Here is an 18,241-nt window from a genome sequence, read left to right as displayed (position 1 = left end):
TAAGGTCACCTTCTAGTTGGTGGGCACTTATGACCCAAACATCAGCTTCATAACAATTAACGTCCCATGGTCATCAGATTCTTTGCTATTCATCCTGTAAGTATGAGCTTTAAAATATCTAGTAGTAGTTAGTCACAGTCAACTGGACTTGTTTTGTAAGGTTCACTTGTCCAAGCCACTTCATAGCTTGTCCAAACCACTTGTTAGACAAGTGACGAAATGTCTTCAATATTAAAGAACAATAATTAAAGAACTACTAGACATACAATGATTGGGATAAATGAGAACCTTCACAGCCCAAAATATGCCTTAAATAAACCTGGCTTCGGCTGCTGCTACTGCTGATCCCCTTCTGAAAATGTGAGTTGCCTGGTTGTGTCTGACTCTAAAACTTGGTAATACACCCAGAACAAGCATGCAGCAAACCAATTTTAAAGTAAAGCCACCAAACTTGCTTGTTCCAGGTTAGTGTTGAAGCGTAAGTACCAGCTTGACTGCAGTGGCATGCCACCTATTTCTTTTATGACAGGTTAGCTTAGAATTAGTAAAGCCTGGTTATGAATAACTAGTGAATATGAATAATTAGTAAAGTCTGGTTATGAATAACTGCACAGCATGAGGCAGATATCCTACAGAATGACCAGAAAAAAATAACGGAGTGGACAACGACTTGGCAAATGAGGTTTAATGTGGAGAAGTGTAAGGTTTTGCACTTGGGGACTAAAAACATGAAAGCACAATACACTTTAGGGGGGGAACTTTTGGGGGAGTCAAGAATGGAGAAAGATCTGGGAGTCTTGGTAGAGAATAGACTAAGCAATAGCATGCAATGTCAAGCGGCAGCTGCCAAAGCCGGCAGAATATTAGCATGCATAAAGAAAGGGATGTATTCCAGAGATAAAACTATAATCCTACCACTTTATAAAACTCGACCACATCTGAAGTATTCTGTCCAGTTCTGGTCGCTAGTCCTCAGGAGGGATGTATTGGAGCTGGAGAGAGTCCAGAGAAGGGCAACTAAACTAATTAGGGGATTGGAGGACCTTAATTATGAAGAGCATCTACAATCGCTTAATTTTTTCTCCCTGGAGAAGAGACGCCTGAGAGGGGACATGATAGCAATTTATAAATACCTCAATGGTGATCCCAGCATAGAAAAAAAGTGATTCATTCACAAGGATTGCATGAGAACTCGAGGACATACAATGCGATTAGAGGAGAAGCGTTTTGACCTCAGGCAACGCAGGGGGTTTTTTACTGTTAGAGCTACAAGAGGTGGTTTCTGCGGCGAGTATGGCTACTTTCAAAAGACTCTTGGACGTACATCTCAAGGATCTGTAAGATTCTGGTACCTCTGGTACCCTTATTTTCTATTTTCTTTTCAAATATGCGTCCCACCTTTCTAATTAGGTGGTACGCATACACCTTTAAGACGGATGACGTCATCGACGAGTGCCGCAGAGCGGCTATTTCAACCGCCGGCGTTCTCTCTCACATTGTTCGTTCTGACCGCCTGGTTAGTTCGTTCTAAACGCCTGGTTGGTTCGTTCTGACCGCATGGTTAGTTCATTCAAGCCGTCTGCAGATCAGCCATACTTGATGTCACTCGCTCCTGTATCTCGCTACCTGAACTAGTTTCATTACTGATCCCGTATCTCGCTACCGGATCACTCTTGGCTTACTGCTTTCACTTTCTATCCCTGAAACTACCCGTGTGTCCACATGCTTACAAGCTTGTCTTGCTGCCGGAACCTCCAGCTACTTTCTTTTACTTGGAACAGACCGGAACCTCGCTACCGATCCCTGTATCTCGCTACTGGATCACTCCCTTACTACTGGACCCTTCTACTACTAACTTACTAGTGATAAGTACCCCACAGGGGAATCCTCCATAACCTTACTTACACTATCTACCTCTGCACATAAGGACTGTTACTATCTATGCATACTAATTCTATCATCTGCACTGTTACATAGATTGCTAGCTCTTGAGTCTACTACCATCTATCCTTGCACTAGGTTAGTCTATCCTGTATTTGTCATCTGCTGTCCTTACCACCTGTTACCATACTCGATTACTAACCTATCTGCATTCTACCTAATACCATCTAATAATTTCCTGAACATTTCTATAAAGTGCTTACCATCTCTGTCACTGTTCACACCTGTCCCTTCAGCACATCATCTTCATACTATCATATACATCCTATCACTCCAGTAACATCTTATTGAGTGTGTATATCTGTATGCTGAAGCTGACAGGCCCACAGTGATGAGTCTGGAGAGTTGGATCTGGTTATTCAACACATCTCTACATGACTACTGAGTGGAGATTCTGCAGCTGCAAATCCAGCCTACTACAAAAACGCAGGAGCGTTACAGATTGAACGAACCTAAAAAATGGATTCAGCAGAATTACCCACTCAAGTGACACAATTAACACAACAAGTAAATGCATTAATGCTTGCTCTTACTGAAGTAAAAGAAGAAAATCAGACTCTGATACAGCAGGTAACCCGTCTTTCACGGCTCACTGCTGCTCAACCCCCTGAACCTAAAATAAACCCTCCTCTAGTGTTTACAGGTGATCGGAAAAAATTTTGTGAATTCAAAAACGCATGTCAATTGCTTTTTTTGTTAAAACCTCGTACTTACCCTACTGATCAAATTAAAGTCTGTACCGTTATCTCATACTTAACGGGTGATCCACGGGCCTGGGCAGACTCTCTCTTTGAGAAAAATGATCAGCTTCTCAACTCCTATTCTTTATTCCTAGCGGAACTCGCTAGTTTATATGATGACCCCAACAGGCAGAGTACTGCTGATATTCAATTGAGGGCTTTAAAACAAGGAAGGAGACCTGTAGAAGACTTTGTAGCTGAGTTCAAAAGATGGACCCTTGATTCAGGGTGGAATGACACATCTCTGCGAACTCAATTCAGACTCGGGTTGTCAGAAGCTGTTAAAGACGAGCTCGCCCGAGCGGATTTACCTGGCACCTTGGATGCCTTAATACAACTCAGTATCAACATCGACAGGCGACTGCGTGAAAGAAGGGCTGAAAAAATGGGAATGCCATTGTCTAGTCCTTCTCGGGTTTCGGCCGTTGACCCTACTCCCATGGAGGTAGGAACCATACGCCCACCTTTATCAACTACTGAACGAGCTAGAAGAAGATCCAGAAACCTCTGCATGTACTGCGCATCCCCGGATCATTTGATAAGTGTCTGTCCCCTTGTCCGCAAAAAAGAGGGTGAGCTTTCACATGTCTTGCTAGGAGGATTAACGACTTCCTTTTCTAACCCCTATCTTTTTGTTCATTTGACATTGCAGTGGGACCAGACTAGGATTACCACCAAGGCTATGATCGACACCGGATCTTGTGGAAACTATATTGATACATGTTTTGTTACCTTAAATAAAATACCTATTATTTCAAAACCTAAACCTGTTTCTGTTAGTTTCATTAACGGTATTCCACTATCTTCTGGTCCAATCACCAACCAGACACAAGCACTCCTTGTCACTACTAACGAGTCTCATATGGAGACCACCACTTTTGATATACTATCTTCACCCCATTTTTCTATTATTTTGGGACTCCCCTGGTTACACACACATCAACCAATCATAGATTGGAAAAGACGGACTTTGTCTTTCCCTTCTCACTATTGCAAGATTACGTGTAACCTCCCATCTTTTGGAAAGATCCTGTCTGTGGTGTCAGATGAGATTGCACCACTATGCTATCAGGACCTGTCCGAAGTATTCCTTGAAAAAAATGCTCAAGTGTTGCCTCCCCATAGGGATTATGATTGCACTATCGATCTACTCCCTAACAGCAAATTGCCTTTCGGTCATGTTTATCCTCTTTCACAGGATGAACTTTCTCATCTCAAGGAATACTTGGATGAGAATTTGACAAAAGGTTTCATCAGACCCTCTACTTCTTCCACAGCTGAAGGACTTTTCTTTGTCCGCAATAAGGATTCAAGTCTTAGGCCTATTATCGATTATAGGCAATTAAATACGATTACAATAAAGGATCGCTATCCTCTACCGCTCATCCCTGAACTCATTGAACAAGTGCGTGGGGCTACTTACTTCTCTAAATTAGACCTGAAAGGGGCATACAACCTAATCCGAATCCGTGACGGAGATGAGTGGAAAACAGCATTCAGAACCAGATACGGATTATTTGAATATCTTGTGATGCCATTCGGGTTGTGTAATGCTCCCGCAGCCTTCCAAAGGTTCATAAACGACATCTTTAGAGACTTACTTGATGTCTGTGTTGTAGTATATCTGGACGATATACTTATCTATTCTCGATCTCTCTCTGAACATATAAAACATGTAAGACTTGTGTTATCCAGATTACTTGCACACAATCTATACGTGAAATTAAAAAAAATGCCTATTTCATAAAGAAGAAATATTATTTCTAGGATACATCATATCCAAAACCGGAATTAAGATGGATATGAGCAAGATATCCTGTATTCTGGACTGGCCTATACCAACAACTCGTAAGGCATTACAGCGATTCCTTGGATTTTCAAACTTCTATAGGAAGTTCATCAAGAACTTTTCTGCCATTGTGAGACCTCTCACACAACTGACAAGTATAAAGAAACCATTCAAATGGTCAGAAGAAGCAAATCGAGCTTTCTGCTTGTTAAAATCAAGCTTTACTTCTGCTCCCATACTACGCCATCCAGACCCATCCCTCCAATATATTCTGGAGGTAGATGCGTCAAATATGGCAGTAGGAGCAGTTCTCTCCCAACGACCAACAAATACTTCACCACTCCACCCAGTTGCTTTCTTTTCAAAATCATTAAGCAGCCCAGAGGTGAATTACACAGTGGGTGAAAAGGAGTTGCTTGCCATAAAACTGGCACTGGAGAATTGGCGACATCTACTTGAGGGTACCCGGTTACCAATACTCATATGTACAGATCATAAAAACCTTCAATACCTCCAGACTAACAAAACTCTCTCCCACCGGCAGGTACGATGGTCATTATTCTTCCTAAGATTCAACTTCTTAGTGACCTACACGCCTGCAGACAAAAATAAAAAAGCGGATGCGCTATCACGATTAACCGAAGATAACTGCGCTGAAATCCCTTCTATTCCTATAATACCCTATGAACGTATTATTGGGGTTGTTCGTTCCCTGAAGGAAGAGATTTTGCACAGTATAGGATTGGATTCACCTCCACCACAACTAAGTACTGATGCAGAAGGCTTCCTCTACTACAACGACAAACTTTACATACCCCCTACTATGCGCACCAAGATCTTGGAGTTATCACATGATGTGCCCATGGCAGGACATATGGGTATGACGAAAACCCTTAATTTGCTTACTAGGCAGTTTTGGTGGCCTGATATGAAGACGTCTGTACAAAAATTTGTATCTTCATGTGACATCTGTGCAAGGTCCAAAATTGACACTACAAAACCATCTGGTCTACTCTGCAGTCTACCAATACCCCAGGTTCCATGGGAGGTTGTATCCTTAGACTTTATAGTAGAACTACCACCTTCTAAAGGATTTAATACCATTCTAGTGTCAGTGGACCACCTGACAAAGATGGCACATTTCATCGCTATCCGTAGACTACCTTCATCCAAACAAACAGCGGAACTACTGATAAAACATGTGTTCAAGTTACACGGAATACCAAAGACTCTTTTATCCGACCGTGATTCACAGTTCATCTCCAAATTTTGGCAAGCCCTTTGTCAAATATTACGGATTGAGCGAAAGCTCACTTCTCCCTACCACCCTCAGACCAACGGACAGACTGAAAGAGTCAACCAGTGTATAGAACAATATCTGCGTTGCTACACATCATACCTACAGGATGATTGGGTGGACCTTCTCCCTCTGGCGGAATTTGCTTATAACAACGCAACCCACAGTACTACTAAGCAAAGTCCGTTCTACTTGAACTATGGGCTTCATCCCACACTTCTTCCACCACGCATCCTACCATCAAGTAACCCAGTAGCCTCAGACTATCTTACCCAAATAAAGGACTCTCTGGGTTTACTTAATACCACTATCTCACACGCCCACAGCCAACAAAAAAGTCCAACAAAAAAGGTACTACGACCTACGTAGAAGACCTTCTCCTCAGTATGCTATTGGGGACCTCGTTTGGCTATCGACAAAAAATTTATGATTAAAGTTCCCTAGCAAAAAGCTTGGACCTTTATTTCTGGGACCCTTCCCAATTAAGAAACTTATTGGAAAAGCTGCAGTACAGCTCACCTTACCAGCAGATCTCAAGATCCATCCCATCTTCCATGTGTCGCTACTGAAGCCCCATGTTCCTAATCAAGGAATAAGGCCTACCATCTTGCCTCCACCTCCAGTACAAGTTGAAGGCGGAGAAGAATATGAGATTAAGGAGATTTTGGAGTATCTCATAAGATGGAAGAACTATGGACCCCAAGACGACACCTGGTTGGATACCACTGATGTTCACGCACCTAGACTTATACGAAGATTTCACTCGAAATACCCGGAGAAACCAGTGCTATAGGCCTTCCGGAGCCGGCCTTAAGGGGGGGGGGGGGTACTGTAAGATTCTGGTACCTCTGGTATTTTCTATTTTCTTTTCAAATATGCGTCCCACCTTTCTAATTAGGTGGTACGCATACACCTTTAAGACGGATGACGTCATCGCCGAGCGCGGCAGAGCGGCTATTTCAACCGCCGGCGTTCTCTCTCACATTGTTCGTTCTGACCGCCTGGTTAGTTCGTTCTAACCGCCTGGTTGGTTCGTTCTGACCGCATGGTTAGTTCATTCAAGCCGTCTGCAGATCAGCCATACTTGATGTCACTCGCTCCTGTATCTCGCTACCTGAACTAGTTTCATTACTGATCCCGTATCTCGCTACCGGATCACTCTTGGCTTACTGCTTTCACTTTCTATCCCTGAAACTACCCGTGTGTCCACATGCTTACAAGCTTGTCTTGCTCCAGGAACCTCCAGCTACTTTCTTTTACTTGGAACAGACCGGAACCTCGCTACCGATCCCTGTATCTCGCTACTGGATCACTCCCTTACTACTGGACCCTTCTACTACTAACTTACTAGTGATAAGTACCCCACAGGGGAATCCTCCATAACCTTACTTACACTATCTACCTCTGCACATAAGGACTGTTACTATCTATGCATACTAATTCTATCATCTGCACTGTTACATAGATTGCTAGCTCTTGAGTCTACTACCATCTATCCTTGCACTAGGTTAGTCTATCCTGTATTTGTCATCTGCTGTCCTTACCACCTGTTACCATACTCGATTACTAACCTATCTGCATTCTACCTAATACCATCTAATAATTTCCTGAACATTTCTATAAAGTGCTTACCATCTCTGTCACTGTTCACACCTGTCCCTTCAGCACATCATCTTCATACTATCATATACATCCTATCACTCCAGGAACATCTTATTGAGTGTGTATATCTGTATGCTGAAGCTGACAGGCCCACAGTGATGAGTCTGGAGAGTTGGATCTGGTTATTCAACACATCTCTACATGACTACTGAGTGGAGATTCTGCAGCTGCAAATCCAGCCTACTACAAAAGCGCAGGAGCGTTACAGGATCAGAACATTAAGGGGTATGAGAGATGATTACGGCCACGCGCGCCTACACAGGTTGAACTGGATGGAATGTCTTTATTACTTATTACTAATGTCTTTATTCAACCTCAACTACTATGTAACTATGTAACGATATGAATTACTGAGCTATAGCAATGCCTTCTTCCACAATATATTATATTGAATTGTGATAAAAGAGCGTTAGCTTTTGTAGTTTTATATACACGATCTTAGGCTGGGAATAATTTTTCAGGCACAGATACAAGGGAATAAGGAAAGTCCTGACTACGTGAGATAACATTGTCCATGTCAAGCTGTCCACAACAATCAGGCACATTTATCTTATTTTGATCCTTCACAAATAGAAGATGTGAGCTCAGGAAGAACACCTACACAGATTCCTTTTTCTGTTTAATCTCCATTTTATTCTAACTCCATTTTGTCTCTACTTATTGAGTCAGAGTTCACATGAGCCACCATCTTGTATTCTTTTCAGATCTGTTGACCTGGGGGCTCAGAATACGTGTTAATAAAAGTCTATATCTTTTAAGAACGCATCTGTTATAGACATTTTATGAAAAAAGGATAACATTTAAAGGACAACTGCACCTTTGTTTAAAATATCAGTATTGTAACGAGCCTTGCACACATATTAAATCAGCAATGTGGTACTTTATTCTGTATTTACTAAGATTTTGCAATGGCCTGCCTAACCTATCTCTCTTGCTGATTTAGGGATGTAGTATTTTTGCTAAAAATTATTTTTGCATTTATGTGATAGCAGCCTGTCTGTGTGTGCCTGCTAGTGTTTTCAGCTTGATTCAGCTCTGGAAACTGGGGAGGTGGTTCTCTGTGTTATGGATGTTTGGTGACTCAGCCAATTAACCACTTGCCGACCGCCGCACGACTATTTACTGCGGCGGTCAGCCCCTCACAGGCAAAGCGACGTAGGTCTACGTCGCTAGCCTGTGAGGCTCTAGGGAGCGAGCGCGTGCCACCGGAGGCGAGCTCCTGCTCCCGCTCGGTCACGGACCCCCCCGCGCGTGTGCCCAGCGGACCCTATGTCCGCCGGGCACTCGCGATCGTCCGTTACACCGGGAGAAAGGCAGGCGGCTAATGTAAACAAAGCCGCCTGTCATTCTTCCCTGTGTAAGAATGGAGATCATACGGTTCTGCTATGTAGGACCGTTGATCACTGTTCTTACACTAGTAGCCACATCCAATCACGCCCCTAGGGACACACTTAACCCCTCCCTCTCAAAAAAAAGTTAACCCCTTCACTGCCAGTGTCATTTTACAGTAACAGTGCATATGTATAGTACTGATTACTGTAGTAATGTCACTGGTAACCCCAAAAGTGTCAAAAATGTCAGTCAAGGGTCCGATCTGTCCGCCGCAATGTCGCGGTCCCGCAAAAAAAAAAATCGCAGATCGCCGCCATTACGCGTTAAAAAAAAAAACAATAAAAATGACAAAAATCTTTCCCTTAGTTAGTAAACGCAATAACTTTTGCGTAAACCATACGCTTTTTGCGTTTTTTTTTTTACCAAACATATGTAGCATAAAACAAATTGGCCTAAAATGTAATAAAATTTTGATTTTTACATTTTTTTTTGGGGAATTTCATATAAAAAAAAATTGAAAAATATTGTTATACGTTTTACGCTCTTTATTTGTTTATAGCGCATGATCAAAAAATCGCTCAGGTGATCAAATACCACCAAAAGAAAGCTCTGTTTGTGGGAAAAAAAGGATGCCAAATTCGTTTAGGTACAGCGTCGCACGACCGCGCAATTGTCCGTTAAAGTCACGCAGTGCCGAATCGCAAAATACCCCCTGGTCAGGAAGGGGGTAAAATCTTCCGGGGCTTAAGTGGTTAAGAGGCTTGGGGGCCTGGTGAACTGGCTGTGAAGGTATTAGGGCCCAATTGCAATTGTGTCCCACATTAATGCATGTTGTATTAAGGCAGACAATTCATTTGAATGCAATGGTCCAAAAATTGCCCATGTAGCGTTTTCGGCAGAGCCATGTCTGTCAGCAAGGTGCTTTGGGTTTCATTCAGAATGAATAAAACAGATTCATATCAATGCATGTAACGTGCATTGGGGTAACAGGCATGTTACCACAATGGGATAGTATGAATGGGCCCTTAAATCTTTGAGACACCTTTTGGCACAGGATCTTCCCTCCTGGGCTTCTGCCTGGTGAGGATGCACCTGTGGGATCTATCTTTCTCCCAGGCCTTTGGGTCTAGGGATTTGAGGGCTGAAAAGATCTCCCCTCCTGTAAGATGCTGGTTGCGAATGATGTCCTGTTCTGGTCTAGAGGAAGCAAGCTTCAACTGTTCCAACAAAAGAGATGGGTGCTTTTGGTCTCTGTTAGTTTTTGGAGCCAGCGGGACTGGTTTCTAACCATGTGGTCACTGTGAAAGCCAGTCACAGCAATCACGTGATCGTCACGCCACCTCCTCCTGGCTTTAATAATACCCATTAAAGGGCAGCCTGCAGGTGGCGGAAAGGGGTTGAAGTTACTGGAGCTTCAACCCCTTCTTTGGGTGGGCATAGGACATTTGCAATGTAGCTTTAGATAAGTGTTTATAGGCGGTCCCCGGGGTACAACCAAGATAGGGACTGTAGGTTTGTTCTTAAGTCGAATTTGCTTGTAAGTCGGAACAGGTACATTTTTTAAGTATAGCTCCAGCCAAAATAATAATTTTTAAGTTTTTTTGGATAGCATAGGGAAGGGTTTACACCCCTGTACCATTTCTTTTGCTGTCTGTGCCAGTGTTCAGAAGATTTCCCCTCACTTTCTGTCCCCATGACAACTGAATTTAAAACAGGATTGGTGATAAAGCTTCAGTGGAGGCATCTTTTTCCCATGAGAACCCTTACAGGAGTGAATTTCCCTTCCTAGGGGTAGATTTCTTCTCACTTCCTGTTGTCCCCCTCCGATTGTAAGTAAAGGTCCTTTGTAAGTCGAATGTTTGTAACCCGTGGACCGCCTGTACTGCAAAATCGTACTAATAGCAGTACACTAAAATCAACCAAAATAATGGTCGATTAAATCATTATCACCCAGGCTCCCATGAGAGCACAAATACACAAAAAGTGCTCTCCTGTGCTCTACGAGTCCTATTATCCAAGAAGATTCACTCTCAGCAGCTTCTTTTAGTTTGCCCTCTTCATCTGTTAGCCAGTTGGTGGATATGCTGGGATTTAGAAACATTCACCCACTCACCATTCTGCATCAGCAGTTATGAACCGAAGAGCAATACACTCGTCTCTGGCATTACACACTCGCTGACAATAGCCAATAAGAAAGCAAGATTTTGTTAATGTTCAAATGTTATCCATTCATCTCATCCTGCCCATCAAATGGTTGGTTGAGTTTAATCAGGTGCATTGAAAGCTGGGACTTATAGCGCACAGGATAGTAACTCTTGTGTTCTCGTTCCTCCACAGGAGCCTAGAAGGTAAATTAGGGATGATAAAAGTGGCCACCTTTTTGGTTGATTTTAGCGACAGAGTTAGGTTGGGCTAACAAAGTCAAAATCTTAGTTTATATAGATGTAGCAGGTTTTCCAGGCCTGTGGCCTGATGTGGGTCTACCATTGTTACCGGTTACCTTTCCAGCCCATATGAGCTGCGGCCCTGGGTGTGAGAACTGAGACATGAGACACTCCGGCATCTTTGTTTGGTTGTTTAATTGTAGATAAAGGGGATGGGAGAAGGGAATGAGTGGGATACTCCTTTAGGCTTCAAGTATGTACACTTGGGACTTTGTTCCTGAAAATGCCCGTTGGAGCTTACTTGATGCCAGCCAGTGCCAGCCAACGCTCACTAACTCTGAGAACACTCCGCAATTTAATAGAAGTGCTGAATCCTCGACTTGTAGTCCAGAAGATCCAGGACTGTGAATTGCAGAATTACTGACACTGTTATACTGCAACAAGTCACTGACTACTTCCATCTGGCTTGAGGTAGTAAGATATTGAATCCTGTAAAGCTGTAAATCTCAACTGGCACACTCTTTACAATTCAGGGCCCAATAGCAGGCGCCCCCTTTAACCTTGAACTCTTTGGGGTTCACTGTCTAAACACCCCCCTCTGTACCTTCAGGGTCCTCAACCTAGTCACCCCACTTTCAGCTAGCTGGCACTGGATCCCAGAACCTCTTCCGGAGTGGTCTCCTCTGACTCTGGCAGACCCCCAGGGGCAATTCGCAGTACTTACAACCTGTGTGGGCTTTCCTGGGACTGGACGCCTCTCTCTCTCCACAGGTTCTCGTCACACCGGATCCCCCTCAGCTCAACTCAGCACTCTCTGGAATCTCAGGCGACACCCCGAGATATCCACCTTCCTCAGACAGGAGGAGAGACAGACGCACTCTCCTTCCTGGGACTCTGCTCCAGCCAAAGACACCGTGCCACGCACTTCCCCCCAAACTTATACCCACTCCCAGAATCCTTAGCAGCATAATCTGCCTTCTGGGGTAGTTACAAGCTGGGATGTGTCCCCTGATTGGGCTTCCTCCACTGCCCTATGAGAAGCCTCTCACAGGAGCCAGTGGGGATACTTCTCCCCTCAGCAGGCACATCTGGAAGCCCTGACACCCTAGGAATATAAATCACAGCCCTGCTGTTAAGCAGACAAGGCCCACTATACATTTACCTATCACCTACCTGTACGGTGCTACATAGAAAAAAAATACAGACTTTATACTTTATATTGCTGAATTGATAGGTGTGCGAGGCTCATTACAATACTTATTTTAAAAGATGCAATTGTCCTTTAGGACATACAGTGCCAAGCATAATTCTTAGATAGTGGTGGAAATAAAGGGTGTAAATCAAGAATGCTTCCAAGAATAATATCATGAATAGTTTTTTTTTTTTTTCATTAATCAATAAACTTCCTAGAAAGAGCTGAAGAGATAAAATAGAATAAAGGAAATCAATACTTGCTGGGACCACTCCTTGTCTGTAACACAGCAGCAATTCTCTTGGGTACACTTGTGTGCAGTTTCTGAAGGTACTTGTGTGGTAGGTCGTTTTGAGCTGTTTTTGATCTTGGAGAACTTGCCACTGTTCCCCCATAGGTTTTGGTAGTCTTACGTCATTCTGTCTCTGCAATTAATCCCTAAATGGTTTAAAGCGGAGTTCCGGGCACAGAAACATTTTTTCAATGAACATACCCCCGGGACAGTCAGGGCTAGTACATTCCACAATGGCTAGCCTCTGATCTGTCCCGGTTCGCACTTACCTGCAAGAAGAAATACTCACTTATAAAATTTCTTCCACAGCGTTGCCATCTCTGTTGTGGGCAGCTGAAGCCAGCGCGATCCTCTTCTGCGTCCTCTTCCGCGTCTTCTTCTCCCAGAATGCGCCTGCACCGGCCCCTCTCGTCACTTCCGGTGCAGCTGTTTAGCAGGGAATGCGGCGTCGCACCGGAAGTGACGAGCGGGGCCGGTGCCGTCGCATTGATTCCTGGGAGCGATGACGTTCAGCTCCCAGGAATCATTGCAAACCGGAAGTGACGGCGCGGGCCGCGGCCACAGAGGGAGGAAGTGACGAAAGGTGAGTATTTCTTTCTACAATTACGAGGTAAGTAAAAAAAAAAAATAATCCTAACTATCCAATTCCTTTTCAGGTGAAGCAAAGCAAGCGGATGGGCACAAAATCGATTAGGTCGATTTTGTGCCCGGAACTCCGCTTTAATGTTGAGATCAGGAATGTGCAAAGAGCAATCTTTTTTTTGGATTTATTATTCCTATGTTCGCTTTAGATAGTTCTTTATAATTTTCGACATGTGCTTGGGGTTAATCGTAATGCTACAGAATGAGGTCGGGACCAACCAGATGTCTCCCTGATGGCATTGAAAGATGAATAAGAAATTGCCTGCCTCTCAGTAGTTAGGGGTATCATCTGTGACCAAATATCTAACTCCATATGCAGATATGCAGCATCAAACCTCCATGTATTGTTCACTACTCTTCACTGTTTCTTGCAGATCTATCAACGAACCAGTCAAATTTTGGCTGTAATACTGAATTTGTTAGAAAATGGAATGTAACATTTTTTACATTTTGACTCCAGAGCTTTTTGATTACAACTCTTCCATGTAGAACACTTCTAATAAGACTTCCACATACTGTTTGTACCAGGGTCCCATCTACTGATTTCTGTGGTTGACCACTGAGTTTCTAGGCCCCAACCTTGTCGATTGTGCTGCTGCAAAAGAGCTTGGGTTGCACCTGTCTGCTGTGAAATATTTGCTTGGGAGAGACCTTGATTATGTACTGTACAATGCCCATCTTGTTTTGTGTTCCTGTTCTCACTTGTTGTTGTGTTAGATTTGCAACATCTGTTGCAACCTAAGCTTTTTTAGCATGGTTGTCTCTTGCCCAGCTTCATGCCCGCTACATAGCTGTTTATGTCTACGTTAATCACTTTGGCTCAACCTGTAGAATATCTCATTGATCTATTTGTTATATTTGATTTATCAAGCTTTGAGCTATATGCCCAATGAGATTTCATGTTATTTTGTTTTGTTTTTAACTGGAAAGTATTCTGGTACTGTTATTTTCCTTCTTTAAAACTCAGCTTTAGGCAAATTTTTAGTTTCCATCCCTCACCCCATTCTATTCAAACATGTTTTTTTTTCACCTTGCTGACACCGTTTCTTGGTGTGGGGGGGGGGGGGGGCACTGTCCACACTGGGCTAACAGGACCACCCACTGAGCAAACTTCTTCAGGTTTATGATTTGTCCAATGTAAAGCCGGCTTTATTTTTATAGCATCTGTTGACCCAAGGCATGTCGAACAATTGTATTTTCCTTGGTTAAGAATAAAATTCTGAAGCTGGCCAAACACATTGCTATTTGATAGAGAAATCAGACTTTTAAATCCAAGTTTTTTTAAATCGCAAGGCAATTGTAAGACATAAAATTGTGAATAAAAAATTGCCCCTATCATAACCAGGTAGAAAAATGAAATTGTTTTTGAAGGCATTGCTTGGTTTCTTTTCCTATTTACAAATGTTTGCGGTCAGTTGAACTTTTAAGCAGTGAATTACATAGTTTCTGGAGTTTACATGAGATCATATTTCCCAATGGTAATAAAGTGGCTGAAATTTACTGAAACTCACTATGTAAATCACATGTGTCAAACACAAGGCCCGCGGGCCAAATCCGGCCCTCCGGGCCATTTCATGTGGCCCTCCAGCCCTCCTCCAGTCCCTTTGCTTTCTACTTTCCAGCAATGCCTCCAGCTTCCTCCCAGCAGCAGCACATGTCAAGGATGGTGCACTGTAATGTAAGGGAGGGTTGAGGACTCAACTTCTGATGGAGGCTCCTGACCAGAGTTGTATAAAGTACTCGAAACCCATACTTGAGTAAAAGTGCTCGATCAAAAAGTGACTTGAGTAGAAGTACTAAAGTATTCAACATTTTTTTGTACTTAAGTATTGCAAGTAGTTTTTTTAAAAATGTTGCTACTCAAGTACTGAAAGTAAAAGTACAAGTAGTTTTGAAAAAAAAATGCTACTCAAGTACTGAAAGTAAAAGTATAAGTACTGTGTTATGTATTTATTAAAGAAAGAAGTCAAAAGTTTGAACATCATATTGTTTTTTATTATTTCAAATGCAGCTTTTATTTATACATACAGTAGCATTTATTTTCGTATGCGCTGATAATACACATGTTTTGAGCTTCATGAAACCTGCCATCTACTGTTCTGGCAGTGGTAATTTTTATAATTGTAACGAGTAACTATGCAGCACAAAAAAAAATATCGGAGTAGAAGTATTGAAATCATTGAAAAAATGTAGTGAAGTAAAAGTGGAAGTAGGAGAAAAAAATTCTACTCTAGGAAAGTACAGATACCGCCTTTCAGTACTTAAGTACAGTAGTAAAGTAGTTCTACTTAGTTACTATACATCTCTGCTCCTGACATCTTATGTAAGGGTAGGGGATGCTCTGAACATCTAGTCTTACAGATACAACCGGCCCTTTTGAGGGCAATAATATTGCTCATTCGGCCCTCGATTAAATTGAGTTTGCCACCCCTGATGTAAATGGTAAGTTTAGGTCTACTGGACCCTCTAATTTCCTCTCTTGTTCATCTGTGAAGTGCTTATGGATCCTCTCTATCTAAGCCTTACAAAAAAATCGATACATTTCATACGCCAGGAGGCAAGTATCACTTTTCCAAAATGACATATTTCTATAGGATCAACTGGTACCACGTTGTAAACCATTCTTCCACAAAGTAAACCCTGGTGGAGATAAGCAGGACTTTATTAAATGAAAGCCTACAAGGCAGCTGAAGTGTATCTAGAGTCCACATTTTTCAATTTTGGGATAAAGTAGAGAAAGATTAGAACCCATGTCAAGTTTTTATGCTATCTATGCATCTGCTAGGTAAATTCCCCCTTCTCTATTTTTCCTGGTGATGATCATTGTCACAAAGACAGAAAACAATGGGAAATCCAATATTTTACCATTGTCAACAGAACAGAAATAAACAAGAAATCTTCCATCAGGGACACCTGTTTGACACTTCTAAGGGGGTATTCCCTTACTTTATGAAGATATCCTCCTTCTAAAAGTTTTTTTTTTATTTATTTATTAACGTTATCCTTCACTGGAAGCGCCTAAACTCATTGATATTTAAATGTAATTACGGTATATTTACATACGGTATAGATGTACTCTCACTGTATAAGCACAAGGCAAAAGCAAGGGCAAAATGCCACTTAAGAACCTAAAATAAAATGACCAAAAAGCTCTACATCAGGCATGTCCAACCTGTGGCCCGAGGGCCGCATGCGGCCCAGAACCACAGGCAATGCGGCCCACTGCCCCCTGACAATTTTTTTTTGCTTGGGAGGAAGGAAGTCGGGTCGGGGGCACGGCCACAGCAGCTTCCAACTAACGGTAGGCAGAGGCTGAGGGGAGGGGGGGGGGGGAGGCGAGCATGTGCAGTGCTTCTGACTCCTACCACTAAAATGGTCATGTGGTTAGAGTGTTCCATTATTGTCTCTCAGAAGAAGTAAACCTCTGTATACTGATTCCATTTCATTTGATCATCCTCTAGTTGTGTTAAATTAGTGCGGGGGGCCGTGGCGGCATTTTATTACATACCTTAACTATAGCATATATTTTATATGCGGCCCAAGAAAATTTCTCTACACTCAATGTGGCCCAGAGAGGCCAAAAGGTTGGACACCCATGCTCTACATAAAAATCTCTACACTTACTCTCTTTTCTTAGCAGGCTCTGGGTCGTACTCAGAGATATTTATGTGCAGTGTTAGCAACATACTGTAATTAGTCTGAAATCAATCTTGTCTTCTCTTATCAGAAATGAGTTCAGAGCCTGGACAGACGTGAAGCCCGTGAAAGCAATCAAGGCCAAGACCCAGTACAAGCCTCCAGAGGCGAGGGCAGCCCTGGAAACCAGTTACAATGCCACGTTCAAGGGGGAGTGCAATAAGCACGTAACCGGTGACAACAAGTTGATGGAGCGTAGGAGAATACGAAGTCTTTACAGTGAGCCCTGCAAGGAAACAACAAAGGTGAGATGTTTCTTACATCTAGTGTCTTTACACATTTTATAGCCATCTCCTCACTGGTAGCTGCTCACTGTAGGGAAGAGAAGGGTGGTGGTACCAATGGGTTGTGGGTTGTGTTGGAACAAGAGAGAAGTTTGCTTTCAGTTATCATGGTAGTCTGCTTCTCCTGAAGGTCTCTGCTGGCGACATGTGAATGGTTGGAAGAGAAAGGACTAAGTTGGAACTCAGACTAGTTTTTAGGGTCCAAGGCATGAGAGGCTGAAACTATTCTGTTTCACGATGTCAATGCTACAAGTTGATAAGCCTGCTATTAGATGCAAACTACTGATTGCTCACAGAATGAACAGATAAACCCACCCACCCAAGGTTGGAGTTCCTCAATGTTTATTCAATCTTTACACAACACAAGCTTCTACAGTTCCTATTTTTATGCGAGTTGTCTTCCCTTGCATGACTCTGGCCAACTGGAAAAATAGCACCATTAAATAGGGTGGCACCCAAGGGAAATCCCATATTTGAACACTATAGATACAATTTAAGTAAACGAATGACAGTAAATGGATATGAGCAGTGGCTGATTGGCAACTTTCTGCCCAGGGGGCAAGTACAAACCAGAGGCTCATGGTGCAGTGACTCGGGCCCCCCTCCCACTCTCCCTCTTCCCAGCCTCCTCCTGACCCCCATTCCAGGCTGAAGCTCCGCTCCAAGTACTCTCTACGTACTGGCCGAATTTGGGTTCCCAACCTGGCCAGCAGGGGGAGGTTGGGGGGGAGCTGGGACAGCTTGATTGGGGCTGGCTGGGGAGGAGAGTCTCCAGTAGGGAATGGAACTGGCCTCTGCTCAGGCATAGTTTACACCATCCATGCTGAGGGGTGAGGCATGCGCTCTGTCCTTCTCTTCAACCCACACTAAGTAGGTCAGTAGCAGGGACTTTTTACTTCTCTTCACCAGGAATCATTTAGGCATGTCTTTGGCAGAAGCAGTGCAGCCTTTTTATGGGGCATCAAAGCTGCCTGGGGGGAATTGCCCCCC

The 18,241-nt window shown here is 43.1% G+C and overlaps 1 protein-coding gene across 2 annotated transcripts in view; it reads left to right on the top strand.

Moving 5' to 3' along the window:
- Positions 1 to 18,241, top strand: part of MAP6 (microtubule associated protein 6) — a 112,473-nt gene that overhangs the window by 78,293 nt on the left and 15,939 nt on the right. For both annotated transcript variants that reach the window (XM_082246660.1, XM_082246661.1), the window contains exon 2: positions 16,999 to 17,212. In XM_082246660.1, coding sequence (XP_082102786.1) covers positions 16,999 to 17,212 — 214 coding nt within the window. The remainder of the gene's footprint in view (positions 1 to 16,998; positions 17,213 to 18,241) is intronic.

Source organism: Pelophylax lessonae (genome assembly GCF_965119305.1).
Source record: "Pelophylax lessonae genome assembly, chromosome: 2".
In the NCBI taxonomy this organism is placed as follows: Eukaryota; Metazoa; Chordata; class Amphibia; order Anura; family Ranidae; genus Pelophylax; species Pelophylax lessonae.
This window is presented reverse-complemented; position numbering and strand designations above follow the sequence as displayed.